Source organism: Panthera tigris, chromosome F3 (assembly GCF_018350195.1).
Source record: "Panthera tigris isolate Pti1 chromosome F3, P.tigris_Pti1_mat1.1, whole genome shotgun sequence".
Classification (NCBI taxonomy): domain Eukaryota; kingdom Metazoa; phylum Chordata; class Mammalia; order Carnivora; family Felidae; genus Panthera; species Panthera tigris.
Window position 1 is genome coordinate 63301896 of NC_056678.1, and position 19490 is coordinate 63321385.

Below are 19490 nucleotides of genomic sequence, written 5' to 3' on the forward strand. Positions count from 1 at the left end.
CCGATTCTCCTTCCCAAACATGGACTGGCCCAGAGGACACAGTAGATGCTGTCTTTGTAGTTTCTCCTACATTTATCCCTTCATTTCCACGCGCCCCCCCCCCTTTGGTCATCCTGGTCCAGGTCCTACACCTGGGCTTTAGCAATGGCCCTCACTGCAATTTTTACAAACAGCTCTCATCCCTTTCCTCGTCCTAACACAGGACACCTGTGTGTGCATACATATACACACAGGTACACAGCTCATCCCCTAAAAATATCTTTTGCTCCCCACTGTTTACAAGATTAAGCCACATTGCTCAAGCCTGGTACTTAAAGCCTCCTGGGATATAGGTCTTCCTACCTCAGTCATTTTTTCCCTTTTTTTTTTTTTTTGTCTCTCTTTTAAAAAAAAAAAAAAATACTAAACCCTACCATATAAACCCTCCTCTCCCCTACCCCAACCACAGGACCACCCTTCCCTGCACTTACCTAAAATCTGCCCCTTCCCTTCATCACTTTCACACGTGGTCGTTCCAAACCGAAAGATGCCTTGCGCCTCTTGGCAACTTCCGGAGTGGACCACGCGCCCTCATTCCAGCTCTCATCTCCAGTAGGTGATGAGCCACTCTCTGGTCCATTATAACCCACCCACCCCCTGCCACAACCCACTCCTCACAGAACTAGTATAGTGACATTTTTTTTTTTTTTTAATATTTTGAGAGAGGGAGAGAGAGCACACACATGAAAGCAGGGGAGAGACAGAGAGACAAAGGAGAGAGAGATTCCCAAGAAGGCTCCGCACTATCAGCACACAGCCCGACACGGGGTTGCCTCTCACCAACTGCGAGATAATGACCTGAGCCGAAATTAAGAGTCATGTAACGCCCCTGCAAGACCCCTTCCAAAGTCACAGACCAAGCCACTCACAGCTGCCTCTGAAAACTGTCCCGGGGAAGAATATAAACACATAAGCTCTCCCCCAACACAGCAGAACCCACAGCTCGTGAAGAAACCTCAGTGGAACATTCCTTTGGAAAAAGCAAGGCCTTGTTTTAGCAAATTCGTGGTCCAGTTTTGTCTCAGATTTGGCCATGGAGCCAGCGACCTTGGACAAGTCACTTAATACCGAGCCTTCAAAACCTCCACGGTAAAAGGGAGAAGAAAACGTCTATCATGCAGTGTAGTTCAAAGGATTAAATGAGAAAGCTTAGAAAACAGCTTGCAGAAGGCCCAGCACACAGTATGTGCTCAATACATAATCCTGCCATCACACCTGTCTTTCCGTCTACCCAGACCTCCCCATCTACATGGATTTCCCTTAAGTCACCATCTGGCCTTCTGACTCTCTGACCTCCACACCAAGCACTGTGCCCCAAAGACAGAAGCACAATAAATACTTCCTATAGGACCGGATCAATTTCTACATCTGCATCTAGGAGCATGTATTTAGGGAACCCAAGTTAGGTTCACAAAGGGCTAAACAGAGGGGAAAAATAAATCTATGGAAGGAAAGTGAATGTAAGTACTACAAGGACTTGGGAGGGAGGACACGATGATTCATAAAGACCACCACTTGGGGAAGAGCCCAGGTCTTTCTGGTCTTTCCACCCAAACTGCCTTGGCCTGCTCCAGCGCTGACCCTGAGATTCTCAATTGTGCGTCTTGATTTGATCACAATCACCCCGGGAGCTTTACTGACGTCTGACAGGGTTATAGTTCCAGGTGTGCAAGCTGTTTCGACGATTCCATACCCCATGCTCACCAGGACAAGTGCGTTCACCATCTAATCACCATGCAACTTTATCACAATATCATTGACTGTGTTCCCTCTGCCGCATTGCTCAGCTCTGACTTATTTTTTGTAACTAGAAGTTTGTACATCTTCATCCCCATCACCTGTTTCACCCACCCACCTCTACCTCCCATATGGCAATCGCCAGTTTGTTCTCTGCATTTATGAAGCTACGTGTTGTGTTCTTTTCCAGATTCCACATATAAGTGAAATCACATGGCATCTAACTCAGCACAATACCCTCTATGTCCATGTTGTCACAAATGACAAGATCTCATCCCTTTTTTATAGCTGAGTTAATATTCCATCATGTGTGTGTCTGTGTACACACACACACACACACACACACACAACTTCATCATCCATTCATCTTTTTGGTTTTTCTTAATTTTGAGAGAGAGAGGGAGCTAGCAAACAGCTAGCAGGAGAGGGGCAGAGAGGAGGAGAGAGCGAATCCCCAGCAGGCTCTGCACTATCCGCACGGAGCCCAATGCAGGACTCGAACCCATGAACCAGGAGATCATGACCTGAGCCGAAATCAAGCATCGGTCGCTTACCCGACTGAAACATCCAGGCACCCCTATTCATCTTTTAAAGTTCCAAATGTGCAAAACTCCTATTTCCAGAAACATGGAGGAGACAAACTTTTCTCTATTCCTCCTAATAACCAGCAAACTCCAGCCATTATACATAAAACAAGCAGAAGAGGACTTGGAGAGATGGAAAGAAGGCCAGCCAGCCGAGGACCTCAGCACCCAAGGCACAACGTGGCACCTGGCTTCCCTGGGTTTTCCTTCTGCCTCACACATCCCAGGCCGGTTGCTGGAGAGGCCAGAGACCCAGAAACGCCAGAAGACAATTTAAAAAGTCCCGGGGCACCTGGCTCAGTCAGAACAGCATGCGACCCTTGATCTCAAGGTTGTGAGTTCGAGCCCCACGTTGGGTGTACAAATTGCTAAATAATAATAAACTTAAAAGAAAAAGAAAGGTCTAAGAAGAGACTGCTTTCTCCAGCCAAAGGACCAGGACAGGGGCAGCGTCACAAGACAGACAACAGCTTTGCTCCAGCCCAGAGCCATACAAGAAAACCGTACCTCCCACCCTCACTCCTACCTGCGGGGTCCAGAAACCCGACTTTGGCCTTCACCAGGCTGTATGGAGACGCCTGCACCCTTACCTTCCTCCAGGGCTATCAGGGAAGGCTGAACGGAAGCTGGGCCACGGGGGTAACACAGCCTCCTCCCCTCCTTGCTGGGGGGGCAGAGGAGGCCTAGGGGAGAGTCCAGAACTTTCACCACCACCCAGCAGTTAAAAAAGGCAGAGCATCAGGGGCGCCTGGGTGGCTCAGTCGGTTGAGCGTCCGACTTCGGCTCAGGTCACGATCTTGCGGTCTGTGAGTTCGGGCCCCGCATCGGGCTCTGTGCTGACAGCTCAGAGCCTGGAGCCTGCTTTGGATTCTGGGTCTCCCTCTCCCTCTGCCCCTCCCCCGCTCATGCTGTCAAAAATAAATATACATTAAAAAAAATTAAAAAAAAAAAAGGCAGAGCGTCAGCGGAGGCCCCATAAGCGAGGCAGGTGAGGCCCTCCTGCCCGCCTCCAGCGTGGGGTCAGCCGAGGCCCAAGAGAAGACTCTAGACTTCCGCCTCCACCTGACAGTAATGAGGCAGCACTCCCCGCCAAGGACAGAGGAGCCTCGCTGAAACAGAAGATTTAATTAAGATCCAGAATCTCATAACATAATACCCAAAGCGTCCGGCTTTCAATCAAACATCATTCATCATTCTGGGAACCGGGAAAACCTCAACATGAATGAGAAAAGACAATCAAAAGATGCCGACACAAGAGGACAGACATATTAGAATTACCTGACAAAAAATTTTAAGGCAGCCTTCATTTAATGTGCTGGAGACCAAAAAAAAAAAAAAAAAAAAGTCTCAGCAAAGAAACCGAGGACATAAAAACTGCAACTCCCAGGCTACAACCCTGTACTAGCTGGATTTATTTTTTTTTTGATGTCTATTTATTTTCGAGACAGAGACAGAGTCTGAGCGGGGGAGGGGCAGAGAGCGTGGGAGACACAGAATCCGAAGCAGGCTCCAGGCTCCCAGCTGTCAGCACAGAGCTGGACGCGGGGCTCGAACTCATGAACCGCGAGATCATGACCTGAGCCAAAGTCGGACGCTTAACCGACTGAGCCACCCAGGCGCTCCTGTATGAGCTGGATTTAAATCGCTGGGAGCCCCCAGTCATCAGTCTTTTTTTTTTTTTTCCTTCTTTACCTCCCCAATGAGCGACGATGTTTCAGACCCAGGGCGTCTGTCAGCACTGCCTGGGAAACATGATCAAGACAGAGGTCAGGCCCTCTCACTACTTCAACAAGCCTGGGCCTCCGTATTTTTATTCGTTTCCAGATGATTCCGAGAGACGCCAAAGTTTGAGAACAGCTGCTTTCACTAATCAAAGGAATCTGCAGGTGATTCTCCTCATTGAAAGACGCTGCAAAATTCTGGGCCTGGAGGAGGACAGAGTCGCATTTCAATAACCTTGAGTCCAGAAGTAGTTTCCATCACACTTTGGGTACGGGCGCCCGGGACATAACGCGCTTCACCTGGGCGGCCACATTGAAAAAAACGAAAATCCAGGGGCGCCTGGGTGGCTCAGTGGGTTAAGCGTCCGACTTTGGCTCAGGGCATGATCTCAGTCCATGGGTTTGAGCCCCGCTGACAGCTCAGAGCCTGGAGCCTGCTTCGGATTCTGTGTCTCCCTCTCTCTCTGCCCCTCCCCTGCTCATGCTCTGTCTCTCTCTGTCTCAAAAAATAAATAACAACATTAAAAAAAATTTTTTTTTTTAATAAAAGAAAATCCACGCACAGCGAGGGCCGGTTTTCAAAGAGAGCTACAGCCCAGGCCCAGGTTGTGTGTGTTTATGTGGAAATAGCACGGGAGTGAGAGATTATGTTACCTGTCACTTGGCCCCTGGGAGACATTCATCTTCCTCTTGGCAGAAAAAGAAATGCTTCCACATGAGCGCCTCTCCCCGTCCAAAGAGACCAAAACAAAAAGGGAAGAGTTTATAATCAAGAGAGAACAAAAAGACACAACTCAGGGGCTTCTCTGTTGTGCACGGAGATTTCCAAGCCAGGGCAACAGCAGCTCCCAGGCTGAAGTTTTCCAGCATTTGTAGTCTCCTGGGCGGGGGTGGGGGGGGCCTCAGAAATGCAGGAAAAGGCAGGGAAGGGGGCGTGGGAGTTGCTGGGAGGAAGAGGTGTGGTAAGGGGGGCGGGGGGGAGAGGAACCCATCGCTAGACAGGAAGTGCGTGGCAAGAGCCCAGCAAATAACACCCCTCTCCAGGAAGGAAGGGCCCCCAAAGCTCCTCTCCCCTCAACTGCTATCCCTCTCACTAATGCCTCATGTCCCTGTCTAGAGCTCAGCCACACGGCCCACAAGAGCGGTCTCGGCAGGTGGCCCATCGCCTGCTGGCACACAGCAGACCAGTCCCTGGGCCACAGGCAAGAAGACCACCACCTTTAATGACCATTTGCCCATTCGACCTAACCTAGAAAGATGTGCCTCAGTTTCCTCATCTGCAAAACGGGTACAATAGCACCTACTCTCACGGGGCCGCTGTAAAGATTAAGTTAGTTAACATATGTAAAAGGCTGAGAGGGGCGCCTGGCTGGCTCGGTCGGGAGAGCATGTGACTCTCGATCGCGGAGTTGTGAGTTCGAATTTCACACTGGGTGTAGAGATTACTTCAAAAGAAAACCTTTAAAAACTGAAAATAAGTAAATAAAACGCTGAGAACCAAGGGTAGAAGGTGGTACTTAACAAATATTAGCTCTTGGTATTTTGAAAGATATGCAGAGATGCCTTGGGCCAAACTGCCTGGCTTTGACTGGAAGGTCTGTCCATTACTAACTACGGACCTTGAGCAAATTACTCTCTCTCTGCCTCGGCTTCCCCATCTGTAAAAGTCCGCGAGAGAACCTTAACTCAGGCAGCTGTTGAGAGGATTAACCATTTCACAGAATGTGAACAGTGCCTGGAACCCAGTAAGTGCTTTTAACGTGATAATGGCGATTCTGTTAGCTTTCTCTGATGCGGACCATACGAGGCTGAGGTAGGGGGAACATCCCCTTGGCCCTCGAGCAGCTCATAGCCCAGATCAGGAGATGAGAAATGCACACCCAGAGCCAGCAGGGAACAGCACCCAGAATACAGAACATGGGACAATTCTGCAAGCACACGCTTCCCACCCACGTGCTCACACACGGGCTAAGGGAGCTCAGACTCTTCTGCACACAGGGTGCACTGGGTGGCAAGTGCCCCCTTCCCGGACACCCCTTAGTAGGGAGTCCCAGGTCTCCCTCACCTCTCAGGGCCGATCATTTCACCAGGTCTCCTGGAAAGCACCGTAGCCTCTAGAGTATGTGGGGGAGAAGCCACGGCCCTCAGTTCTCATGGATGGACCACAAGGGTGTAAGACACACAAGTCTCCGGGAAGCGATGCACCAAACCACCTGCCTTGCCCGCAGCGGGAGAGGCGTAGGGGTCTGAAGCGTTCCGACACTCTGGGCACGGAACTTGCTGGAAGTGCCATTGTAAGTAACTTTTAAACCAGCTGCTCTGGTGCTTAAAAGGAAACATGATGCTGAATAGAAAAATTGCAAAGGGAAATGTAAGCATCACAAGATATTAATTAATCCCATGATGCGAGATTCCTTCTGCTTAGATTACCCCTGCTTAAAGAAATATTTATCCAAGAAATTTCAGAGAGAGACAGGGCAGACAGACAGCACACCGCACTTAACGAGATTCTGTGGTTTTTAATCCTAACGAGGCTCACGGTCTGGAACACATGGGATGGGGGCATGCCCCAGGAGCTAGTTAACCCTTCTTTATTCCCTCCCAAGGAGGCTGACAGCTATTTTAAGCCCACAAAGTAGTCACGCTGCCTGAGTTGCAACTTTGAGAAGCACTCTGGCCGACTTGGCTGGATCTTTACCCCGTGTGCAGAACGGGGATGGTGCACCAGGAGGCCTCTGACTTATCAGAGAATGAATCTGCTAACTCCACAGATTACAACCAGATGAAACACACATGAAATTTAAGGTGCAATTTGTCGGATGAAGTAACAATAAAAATAGCAGCCGGGCCTGGGCCGGGCACAGCACCAGGCGTTTCCACGTGTAACTCATTTACTCGTGAACCCCAGAAGGTACGTATTCGTACCCTCTTTGTTCAGACCAGGGTACCACAGGAGAGAGGCTAAGTAACTCCCACGGGGTCACGCAGCAAGACAGGGCCAGGATCTGAACCCAAAGACAGTCTGGTTCCGGCATCCATGCCATGCCGCACGTCAACCAAATTCATGTCACCAAACTTACCAAAGAGCAAGTTAAAGGAAACAAAACAGTGAATGAGGGGGGAAAGGTGTCGATTCGTCAATGAGAACACAACAGGCTGCAAATATGTTTTTTTACTAATAAATGGCAATTAGGTATTCCTGAAACTGGCCATATGTTCCGTAATCAAAGATTCTAATTCCACCGCACGCCCATCACAGGAATTCCATTTAATGCAGAAAAAAAATGCTTACTCGGCACTTCCCCTGGGAGGAAAAGCCGCTCTGTGAGGTGGGAGTACGGATGCGTCCTGGGAGGCCGGGGAGGCCCTGAGGTCCCCAGGGACCCAGGCAAAAAGCACGGGAACTGTGCTTGAGAGGGGACTGGAGCCAGCTGAGGCAAATGCATTTCTTGGGCTCACAGCAGGGCCCTCCTGGCAGTCCTCGTAGTGAACATCCCAGGAATCATGTTCCTTCCCTCCAAATGCACATTCTATACGCAAGTTGCTGCCTGAGCACGGCAGAAGGTACAGGCATTGGGGGGCAGAGTGACAGGGCCCCCGATGACGACATGCGGAGAAAAAAATCAGAGTTAGCAGCCCAGCACCACCGTGGGGTCTGGTCGGTCCCTTCCACACAGAGGAGGGGCTGGTAACATCCACCCCACCAAGTGACACTGGGTGGGACGTGACAAGGGGGCCTAGGGAACGGGGTGTGCTCTGATTGGGTCAGAGCGCAGGGTGATAAAGGGAATTATTCAGAAACAGAGAGCACTGAATATCATGCTAAGAATCGGGACCTAATACAGTAGGCCTAGGAACTCACTGTGTTTTGGAGGAGGAGGGACAACATAATTATACTTCGGGAAAATTACCAGAGCACAAGTTTATAGGATCAAGTGGAAGCCTCCAGAAAGTTACTCAAACAGGCAGTGAGAGTGTGAACCGGCCAGAGGTGGGAAAGGATGGAATGGGCGGAGGTGCGTGGATGGAGGTCACGGAGAAGATTCAAGAACACGGCAACTGACTTCGTGTGGAGGCTAGCAGAGAGAATAGCCTGGCCACGGTAGGGACCCAGTGAACAGCCAGTGAGTTTCGGCTGTTATACGAAAGGGTCCAGGCAGTGCTCCCAAGTATCAGGCCTGGGTACCCGAGAGCATGCTGGGGTCGCTAACCGAAGTCCCAAGTCAGAGAGGTTTGCTATCCAGCTTGTTGAGGGGAAGGAGCCAGCAACCTGTTCCTCGGTGCAGAGACCACGAGCAGGAAACAGAAAATGAAGATCCGGACTCTGGACTGGAGTTAGGGGTCCAGGAGCCAACCCGCACAGCAACCAAGCCCTCACACAAGAGGTCCAAGGGCAGAGAAAGAGCAGCCAGCAAAGAGGAGATTCTGCTCAGAGAGCAGACCACGGAGGACGGGCTGAGCAGGAAGAAAACTCAGGAAGCACAAAGACAGAAAAGGGTAACAGTAGGACAATTTCTTTTTTTTTTTTTTTAAGTTTATTTATTTTGAGAGAGCAAGTGGGGAGGGGCAGAGAGAGAGGGAGAGGGGGGGAGAGAGAGAGAGAGAGAGAGAGAGAGAGAGAGAGAGAGAATCCCAAGCAGGCTCCTACACCCAGCATGGAGCCCGATGTAGGGCTTGATCTCCCCACTCTGGGATCGTGACCTGAGCCAGAATCAAGAGTCAGACGCTCAACGAACGGAGCCACCCAGCCACCCCGCAACTCGGTAACTTTTTTTAAAAGGACAACCCAAAAAATGGGTAAAGGATCTGAACAGACGTTTCTCCAAAGAAGATATATAAATGCCAAATAAACGCGTGTTCTATATCATTATTCATCAGGGAGATGCAACTCAAAGCCACAAGGAGATAGCGCCTCACACCCACTAGGACGGCTAGAATCAAAAAGTCAGACAATTACAAGTGTCGGTGAGGATGTAAAGGAACCAAAACCCTGCTGGTGGCCAAGGTGCAGCCATGCTGGAAACCACCTGGCAGTTCCACAAATGGTTAAACCTGGCTACTACGACATCTAGCAATTCCACTCCTACTTATCTACCCACAAGAAATGAAGCCATACCTCCCTACAGAAACATGTACACCAGTGTTTACAGAAGCAGTATTCACAGTAGCTAGAGCATAAACAACCTTGGGGCACCTGGGTGGCTCAGTCAGTTAAGTATCCGACTGTCAATTTCGGCTCAGGTCATGATCTCGCGTTTCATGGGTTCGCCCCACGATGGGCTCTGCGCTGACAGCATGGAGCCAGCTGGGAATTCTCGGTCTCTCTCTCAAAATAAATACGCTTAAAAAAAAATAAACAACCTTAATGTCCATCGATGGATGAGTGGATAAACAAATTGTGGTATGTCCATACAATGGAATATTATGCAGCCATAAAAAGGAATGAGGCTTTGACGCAGGCAGTATGGACTGAAAATACTATGCTAAGTTAAAGATGCCAGTCATGCGCACATGTGCACACACATAAATCATACTTTATGATCCCACTGATACGAAATGTCCTTTCTAGAGACAGAAAGTAGATTAATGGTTGCTTAGGGCTGGGATGGATGGAGGGGTAGGGGGATTATAACCAGAGGGTATATAGGTTCCTTTTCTGTTTGTTTGTTTATTTATTTTTTTTTTTTTTTTTTTTTTTTTTTTTTTGGAGAAAGAGAGAGATGGAGTGCAAGCAGGGGAGGGGCAGAGAGAGCGGGAGACCTAGAATCTGAAGAGGCTCCAAGCTCTGAGCTGTCAGTACAGAGCCCGATGCAGGGCTCGACCTCACAAACTGTGAGATCATGTCCTGAGCCGAAGTCGAACGCTCAACCGGCTGAGCCACCCAGGCGCCCCCAGAGCTTTCTTTTTGAGGTGATGAAAATATTCTAAAATTGACTACAGTGATGGTTACACGTATCTGGAATATACTAAAAACCACTTAATTGTCTACTTTAAGTTAGTGAATTGTGTGGTGTGTGAATTATGTCTCCATAAAGCTATCAGAAAGCAGGGGGAAAGGAAGCTCACTTTCCAAAAAGAGGAAGGAAGAAGGACGGCGAGGTCACTGAGGAGCTAAAAGCAGCCTTGAGGCAATGAGGCTGTGAGGAGGCAGATAATTATAGTCAAAGAAAGCATTCTGAAAGTTTGAGTTCTTGGAAGTAGCAGCATTATGAGTAAGCGATAATAAACAGTGCGTCTGATTAGGGTCTTGGGGGTAATGACTGTGGCAAAGGTCAAATTCCGTGTGGCTGCACGATTCGCATCACTAAAACAACTGGGACGTTTGGGGCCAAGGAGACCAGACCGAAAGCCATCAATTCATGAAATGTATGGCCAGGTAGATAGAAATAGACTTGCCCATCAGATCCCCAACGCCAGCTGTGGAAAAACACCCTGGGACACCTTGACGCATAAAAAAAAAAAAAGGCAACATTTCAGAGCAGCGCTGTATCTTTGAGACTTACTGCCCCCCAAAAGTGGTCGGAGAAGGTAACAACAGGAGGGGCGCCCGGCTGCCTCCATCCGTAGAGCATGGGACTCCTGATCTTGGGGCAGTGAGTTCAAGCCCCATCTTGGAGGTCAACTTGGTTTAAAAAAAATAAATGAATAACAATCAGTTTGAAAGCATCTGGACAAATACACAAGAAGGTGAAATAAACCATGATGCTATCCGTGTATACAGCAGGCCCTGCATCTGGATCCCCGCTGGTCCAGAACCCTAGAAAAACAGGACCCTGGAGGCAGAGTTCACACACCCAGGATATAGTGAAGTCGATGGGAGCCTTTACCACGCTGCAGGCTCAAGTGTGAGTCAGAACACCCCTTTTATGGCGAGCCAATAACGTTATGTCCTAATCTGGAAGCCCTCCCAACAGCATGCTGTTCAGGGTTACCGGCATCTCTAAAATCCGCATCATGGAAAACACCAGCCAGTGAAGCCATTTAGCAAGGAGGGAAGGAAACAGGGCCACAGAATTGAGTTCAGATTTGACCAAGAGCTCCCAAACTGCAAAATCACTCCGCAGGGTGACGATATATACTTACTGCTTTCAGACTTTCTACAACTGGACATTTCTGCACTTGACAAAGGATTTATTATTGCTGGCTATGTAGGTTCCTGATAATGGGGAAGGGGGCTATACACAGAAGCAGGAGACAAGGTCCTCAACACTCAGAACACTGGAGAAGGTGTATGCAGAGGGAAAAGAACACAAAATTTTGTGGCAGACCATGACCCAAAGACAGCTTCGGCAATCTCTCCCGCCCCATGGGCACCCCTGCGATGTGACCTTAATACCCCCCCCCCCAAGAATGAAATCCATTTCTTCCCTTGAATCTGAGCCAGCCTATGGCCTGATTTGACCAACAGAATACAAAAACGACCCTCTGTAACTTTGGAGGCCCGTCCCTAAGAGCTTCTACCTTCCCTGCTTGGAACACTCTCTCTTGGAAGCCAGCTGCCAAATACAAGCACCATCAGGCTGTGAGGACATCCAAGCTACCCACTGGAGAGAACCATCACGTGGAGGACCAGCCATGTGAGTGATACCTTCTAGGACCTTCCAGCCCAGCCCAGCCATGAAGCCAAATGAGTGAGCCAGTCGACATAAGAACGGCCCAGCCAAGTCCTGCCTGAATTCCTGGCCCACGAATCATGAGCCAATTAAACAGATACTGTTTTAAGCCACTGAGTTTTCAGGTAGTTTGTCAAGTGGCAACAGATTCCTGAAACTAACTTGAAGCCAGGAAACTAGGCCAGAGTCCTGGTTCCCGTTCGCATCTAGCCAGGTGACCCTGGGTCAACGACTTCCCCCTGGACTGCAATTTCCTCATCTGTAAAATGAGAAGGTTGTTGCAGGTGCACTAAAGTGCTATCCAGTTGTGACAACGGGCGAGGCCATCAGTGCTGTGGATCTAGAGGGGCAACTACTTCAGCATCAGAAGGAACCATGGACCAGGAGACAAAAGTACTGGATGGTTAACAGAGGGGACAGCTACATGGCTCATAGTAAGTGCTCACTAAATACCAGCTCTAATCATATTGTCTTAGCAGTTCTGTGACTATAGACAAGTTAATCCCTCTGATCCCCAATTTTTTTTCATTTGAGAAATGGAGATAAAACCAATGTTTCTGTTTCTACGTGAAGAAAACTCTTTGTATGGGAAAGTCCCACGTAAATCGAAAATCACCTACAAATGGAAGCCATAACTATGTTAGTAACGCTTGTATTGTTCTTTGTGCCAAAACCATTAGCAGTCTCCTCCTCGCCCAGCAAGGGGAGAGAGTCAGGAGATGGCACTGGCCACCAGGAAGACACCCCGGGAAAGGGAGAGGCCGGTCCAGAAGGGCCATACAAAGTGAGTGAGATTTTTACCACCCACCCACCAGCAATGATCAATGGGCGAGGCACCCATGCTGAACACGGAACGCAGGTGATCCCTCAGGAGCCACTACCAGTCCATGGGGACATCTGGAAACAGCCCAGCATTAAAAATTTAAGTAATTCCTACATCAGAGTCCAAGAGGCCAGCAGCCTGAGGATGCCCCACCAGTGAGCTGTGAATGAGGCCACTGCCCGGCATAGAGTGAACACTCCATAAAAATGACTAAATAAGCACTACCTTTGGGAGTCTGAAGCCAAAATTCCCAGGTTGAAATGCTGGCTTTGCCATCCACAGCTGTGTGCACCAAAGCAGGCAACAACCTCCCTGAGCCTAGATCCTCATTCATAAGACATGAGGAGACCCACCTCTAGGGAAGGGGTAAGAATTACACGATTCCGCTTAATAATGCACGATGTTGTTTGTAAGTGCCCAGACCCTCTGACTCCCAGACGCCCTTCAACCCCAGCCGCAACCTTTCAAATCTCTGCAGAACCCTGAAAATGAGCGGCATCCATCCAAACAGTCACTTCACCCAGTGTTGATTCTGAAAAGCTGCCAGCCCTTGGGACAGAAAGACATGGGCTCATTTTCCAAGGGTATCTGACAAGGCAGCAAGAATACATTTACATTTTACAGCCTGTGATTTTCCAAAACAAGAGACGAATGTGGTGTGGATTTAACCCTGAAATCCCAGGGACCACGCAGGCCCACAGACACTGCTCTGGTGGGAGGCGGAAACCAACCAGAGGCGGCGCTAGCCCACGGGACAGAAAAGCTTCCGCTTCCACCTCTACTCAGGTCTAGACTGACGGGGTCTGACGGTACTGGCGTCCGGCGTCAATTACAAAGGGCTGGGGGTTAAGACCCAGCTCTGAGCCCCGCCCTCGCTCCTCTACCTTGCAGAACTCAGAGCAGGCCTCCTTGGTCCCCTAGGTCTCAGGTCCGCATTGGGAACACCGCCTGGACCAACTGTGAAACCCCCTCTAATCAAGCACCACTGCGAGTGAACCCAGGGAAGTTACTAACGATCGGCACTACGTCATGCAGCCCCCCAGGCGTTCGCTTAGGAAAAAAAAACCGCATATGGGGAAAGTGAAGGTAAAGATCCAGCCAGCTGGAGGCCAGCCTCAAGCCCCATGCTTCTCAAAGTCTGGTCCCAGTCACTTGCATTAAATCACCTGGAATGCTCATTAAAGGTACACAGTCCCAGGCTCCCCAACTCCCCAGATGTAGCAAATTAGACTGGGGGGGGGGGGTGGCAAGAATCAGACTTTTCAGTCTCCTCACCTGGTGATTCTTACGCATACCAGGTTCTGAGACCCAGTTGGGACCAAAGGCAGAGACTGAGAAAAGAATAAAAGGGATTTATTTTATGTACTTGTTTATTTATGTTGCATAAAAAGGTTTTTAGAACACTTTAATTCTGATCCCCGTTCTTGCCCTCATTCTTGTGGAGCACTGGTGAGCCACACAAGGCGAAGCCAATTCCCCAGTTTCAGTACATCCAAGAAACCTGAGCGATGACCGTGATGAAAATTTCATACTTTAACATGAAAAACTTGCTCACCAAAGCAACAGGCCTCGACAAAAATTAACCCAAACACCCCATCTTAGACCAACCAGGTCTATTCCCGGAGAAGCAAGATAAGATCTCGGCCACAGCCCCACTCTGGTCCCAGCCATACCCAGCAGTTCAGCTGTGCAACCCACGCAGGGTTTGACGGGGGGTGGGGGGGCAGGGGGTGTCCTAGCGCTAGCAAATATGGCTGAGAGAAGGTTATTCGGGGGGATTAAAAAAAAAGGTTAAGATTCACCAAGTCACACATCTCCAGGAGAAGGAAAAAAATCTAAAGATAACTGACTGCATGGGGCGCCTATCAGACACTCCAAAGATGTTTCACAAATTGAAGGAAAAAGCCACCTGACAGAGTCATCCTTGCCGGAAATCACACCCTGCATCCACAAAGTCATCAAGGAAAAAAAGGGAACGAAGAGTAAAACTGCCTCCACATCGGAAGTACTGTCTTTTCAAAACCAGCAAGAACCTAAAAAAAAAACAACCCACTCGGAGGGGCAGTACTTTCCGTCACTTATCAGTGACAGGCACGCTGAGAAACCCTGGACCTTTGGGGGCGGGCGGCATAAAGAAAGAGCAGAAGCACTCTTCCCAAGTGATGGGCAGCGGGAGCCCCAGCGGGGATCGCAGAAACCAGACCGCCTCACCCCGGGGAAGTGCATCCCAGGGGGCCAGCCTTTATCCCGCACCTACTGGTCCAGTCCCGAGGCTCGCGCCCCGCCCCCTCCCCGAAGGACGGACCTGCTGGGGCTCCGGCCTCGGCCCTGAAAATTCCAGTCATCCCCGCTAAATTCTTGAGCAGCGGTTCCCTGCTGGCTGCTGAAACTTAACATTACGCCACAAAACTAGCAAATGGGCAGCTTTCACCCCTCCCCCCTTCAATGACTGGCACTTGCAAAGGAGTCGTGGCAAATCAAGCATTTAAGAAGTGACTGACACTTGGACCCGGTTACCTGGAATTAAAAAAAAAAAAAAAAAAAAAAAAAAAAAAACCACTCCGGTATTATTTTCCTCGATCAGGAAGCAGGCATTGCCCCTTTAAAAGACCTTCCTGAAAACACCTCTCCCAAGGGATCCCAGCAGGTAAATAACACCAGAGCTTCCCTAAAGCGATTCTAAAGAACCAGGGGACCTGGCTGCGCTCCCCCGCCGGCTTCTCCTCCGCGGAAGGAGGGATCGGCAAGTCGAGCAGTCCCGGGAGGTGAGGATGGGGGAGTCTGCAGGTGGGAGGAGGGGGCGAAGCCATACCGCCCAAACTTCGCAGCTGCTCTGTAGCAGTTCTGGGCAGGAGCCCGGGGAATTCAGTCCCGAGAAGGGAAGTCACCTCCCTAACATTAAGGCCCCCCGCCAGCCCCGCGTCCGCTCGGACGTGCCCCCTCCCGGGCAGCGCCCCCTCCCCCCGGGACCCCTCACCTTGGCCTCGAAGCAGATGCCGTGCTGGAAGGCGTCTTCGTTGTGCAAGGGGATCCGCAGGTCGTGCCCATCGTCCACAAGGTTGTACTTGGTTTTGCTGGGCATGGTGACCCGCGGTGGACCGGCTCCTCCAGAGGCGGCAGCGGGAAGGGGCCGGCCAGACCGGGCAGGGGAGCGGAGGGGAGGGGCGCGCGGCGGCCGCGGGAGCCGGGACCCGAGCGGCGCCGAGGGCCGGGCGGCAGCGGGCGGCGCGGCTGCGGGCGGCGCTGTGGCCGCGCGATTTCTGCGGGCGAGGAGGGCGGCGGCGGCGGCGGGAGCGGGCGGGAGGCGGCGGGCCGGGGGAGGGGAGCGGTGGGCGCGCGGCCCGAAGCGGGACCCGGCGCGGCGGCTGCCCCGGACGAGGAAGAAAAGGCGGCGGCGGCGGCGGCGGTGGCGGCGGAGCGGGGTGCCTGTCACGGAGACGCCGGATCGGCCGCCAGCGAGCGGCTCCTCCTGCGGGGCGGGCCCGGGCCGGCTCCTCCCGCGGGCGCCCAGGCCCCGCCCCGCGCCCGCCCCGCGCCGCCCGCCCGCCCGCCGAGCAGGTGAAAGTCCTCGGGAGCGCCGCGCCCGCCCTGCCCGGCCCGCGAGCCCTGCGGCCCGGCCCGCGAGCTGCGTGCGCCCTGCTCCCGAGCGCGCTGCTGTTTTTACGGTCACGTTCGGGGCCGGGCTGCTGAGGGTTAGACGCGGTAGCAGCGCCTGGGATGTTTTGTTTTTGTTTTTTGGAGGGGGGGGGAGGGGCGGTGTTTACGGTCGTGTGTTTATGTTCTACCAGGAAGGCCCCAGTCCTGGCCCAGATCTGTGCAAATCGTGAATTCGGAGCGTTCCCTTTCCCTGGAGAATCAAGACTGTGCTCACTGGGGGCCCATCGCAGGCGCCTTTTCTTCCTTTGAGCGGTGACTTCTGTCATACAGGCTTGGGGGCGGGGGGAGTGCCTTTTAGAATGGTTGTAATATTAAAAAGCCATCAGCCCCTGGAAATGGGGTAGGCCAAAAAAGGAATACTAAAGACAAGAGAATCCTCAACGTTTTTGTTTTTCTTAATTAAACCTTCTGTAACTGGGTATGGATAAGGTGAACTTCCAAGTTCTTTCTTTAAAAAAAAAAAAAACATTTATTTATTTTTGAGACAGAGCAGGAGCTGGAGAGGGGCGGAGAGAGAGGGAGACACAGAATCCCAAGCAGGCTCCAGGCTCTGAGCTGTCAGCACAGAGCCGGATGTGGGGCTCACACTCATGAACAGCAAGATCATGATCTGAGCCAAAGTTGGGTGCTCAACCGCTCAATGGACTGAGCCACCCAGGCGCCCCGCCCCCCAAGTTATTTCTGACTGTTCTTTCCACTTTGGCAAATACTTCAGTCTATTTGCCTGTTGTTAAGAAGAGACCCATTTACTTCTTTCCTTTACATCAAGAGCTTCTGCTATGCGCAATGTGCAAATGAGGGGGTCATAGGATTAGCTGTGAAGCATTATAGGTCGTGGTCCATGAAAGCTATGATCACCGTGCCTTCAAATTATTACCTCCCAAAAGCGGGTGCCAAAGCCAGTCCAGCCTGAGATCACTGAGACCAAATGGTCAGCTCCTCTATAGGAGGAGGAATGATGGTTCAACTCATCATCTTAATCCTGCTTTTGGTGCCCTGTGGACACATCCACGTGAGACAACTCCCAAACCAAACAACACTGATTGTCATAGAGGCAAGGCTTGGAATCACCACAAAGCAACACAGTGTGGTTCGCAAAAGGCATAGCTTCCTAGACGATTTCCATGATAAGTTTATATAAGAGAATGCATTAGTGCCATAATTGTATTTCTCATTTTGTCTCCTAGTGCTAAAGTACAATTGTCCTTTCCTATATGTTGCCTGCTTCCAATCTGCTGAAATTCCTGGCCAAGATACAGCATCTTCTGAGATATCCCCTTAAATACAGGCAAACTGATGACTAGAACAAATTCATCACCTACTTTATGCTGTATAGACTTTACTGCAGACATAAATATTAGTAAGAGCCAAAAATCATTTGCACTGAGGAAATGCACCACTAACATTTTTATAAATACAGAACATGAAAATCTAATCGGGCATGTCTGACTCTTTGAATGTCATGGTGGTTTTAACATGCATCGTGATGTGCTCTCTAAAAGCTGGCATCAGAACTCGACCACTTCAAGGCAAGACCCTAAGCAGCTAACTCGCTTACATCTCCTTTTCCCTCCTGAATTTAAAGTCTTTTGACTCCAAAGGGCCTTCTTTCTAGATTTACTTGGGTCCCATTGGACTGCTGAAGTTTTGGAATTTCCCGTCTAACTCTGTAACACATTGTAGACCAGACACAAAAAAGCTGAAGCCCCAAAGATATTTCAGGGTCTAATACAGTGACCACTACCTAGTAGATAGACCTCTAGTAGTTATGTATGGAATCAATCACTGTAGCTAATATGCACTGAGCTTTTTCTATGTGTCAGGCATTATTCTTAGAGCTTTACATGTATTATCTCTTTTAATATTTAAAACACTCCTAAGGTTCATCCCATTTATGAGGAAACTGAGGCACAGAGAGGTTATGAACGTACCCAAGGTCACACACTTAGAAAGGAAAGGAGCCAGAATTTAAATCCAATTCTATGTCATGAGGTGTTTCCATCATGGCCTGGATTGCCATGAAAGTCTTCTTTATTGCAAATGAGATGCCCATCAAATTCAGGGTCCGTGTTTTATTTAGATGTGTATTGTTGCTAAGCTGTATTCGTTCCCTTTCAGTTAGAAGAAATGTTCCAAACAGGAGAGGCCTGTTCTCTGTTTTGGCCTCCATTTAATACGTCAGAGCCACACAGGCATGAAAACACCCTTCTTCCAGAAACAATGGGCGTCCAAAGTAAATTTCCTTATTTTTTAGCAGTGATTTCAATCTTGTTTTTGCACCTTTAAACGTAATTGAATTTCCCACGGCATTTCGAAATCTATTTTTTAAATGAATCAAGTTTTATCACTCTCCATATCCTTCTGTATTTAAAAACTGCCTAACACAATTTTAATCTGAAGTACATTTAATTAAGATGTAAATTGCTTAAGCGTATAATACTTGCTATGTTAAATTTTATTAAAACTTTGTTTAAAAGTGTTTTAAAAAATTCCTAAATCCCTTTAGAAGTGGAAGTTACTAGGGGGTCCTCTAATTCAGCTCCTCTGTTGGAAAGACGAAAAAAACAGAAACCCAGGGAGATGAAGTAGTTTGCCTAGTCCTCCCTGTAAGCTACAGCTCCTACTTCAGTAATCTTTTCATCACACGATGATGGGTTATAAGTAAACTGACAGCAAACCGTAACACATATTTGGAACTGAGAAAATTGATTTGCTTTTGGTCGTAAAATACCTGCTTTACAATGCACTTCCTGTGCATTGTCTCACTTGGCCATACGGGATAAGTATGATCAGTATACCCATTGTACAGATGAGGAAACTGAGGCTGAGAGAGGGAAGGGTAGGTCATAGAGCAATAGGTCCTGGGAATCCTTCTGTGAGTTTAACCAACAAAGAATAAAGATTGTATCAGCTTGCCTAATACTGCTGAGATGCACACCTGAATAGAACTCATCAAATCTTTGCGTAAATAATATAAAATATTAAGAACACAGAATAATTTCCTCCTATTAGGTAACACTTAGCTTCAAAAGGTTCTTTTTTCATGCTATTGTTTTTAACCCGACAGTGTCTCCTGGGGCATAGAGAGCTAGAAATCATTAGCCACCCCCCCCCTTCTTTTTTCCTCAATTGATAAGGAAGGTTTTATTCAAGGCTATTGCAATAGGGGAGAGAACTCAGAACTCACGGTTCAGAACTCAATCTGAGCTCAAATCTACTGAAACAAAGGACTGGAGAGTTGTTTTTTTGTTGTGGTTTGTTTTTTTGTTTTTGTTTTTACTTTATAGAGTAGTGAATTTATTCCTGATAAATAACA

The 19490-nt window shown here is 49.4% G+C and overlaps 1 protein-coding gene across 3 annotated transcripts in view; it reads right to left on the reverse strand.

The window, feature by feature from the left end:
• The window catches only part of LOC102967731 (carboxyl-terminal PDZ ligand of neuronal nitric oxide synthase protein), a 284060-nt gene extending 268400 nt beyond the window's left edge, over positions 1-15660 (reverse strand). For all 3 annotated transcript variants that reach the window (XM_042977053.1, XM_042977052.1, XM_042977054.1), the window contains exon 1: positions 15495-15660. In XM_042977053.1, the coding sequence (XP_042832987.1) occupies positions 15495-15599 (105 nt within the window). In that variant the 5' untranslated portion in view covers positions 15600-15660. The remainder of the gene's footprint in view (positions 1-15494) is intronic.
• Positions 15661-19490: the final 3830 nt, after the last annotated feature.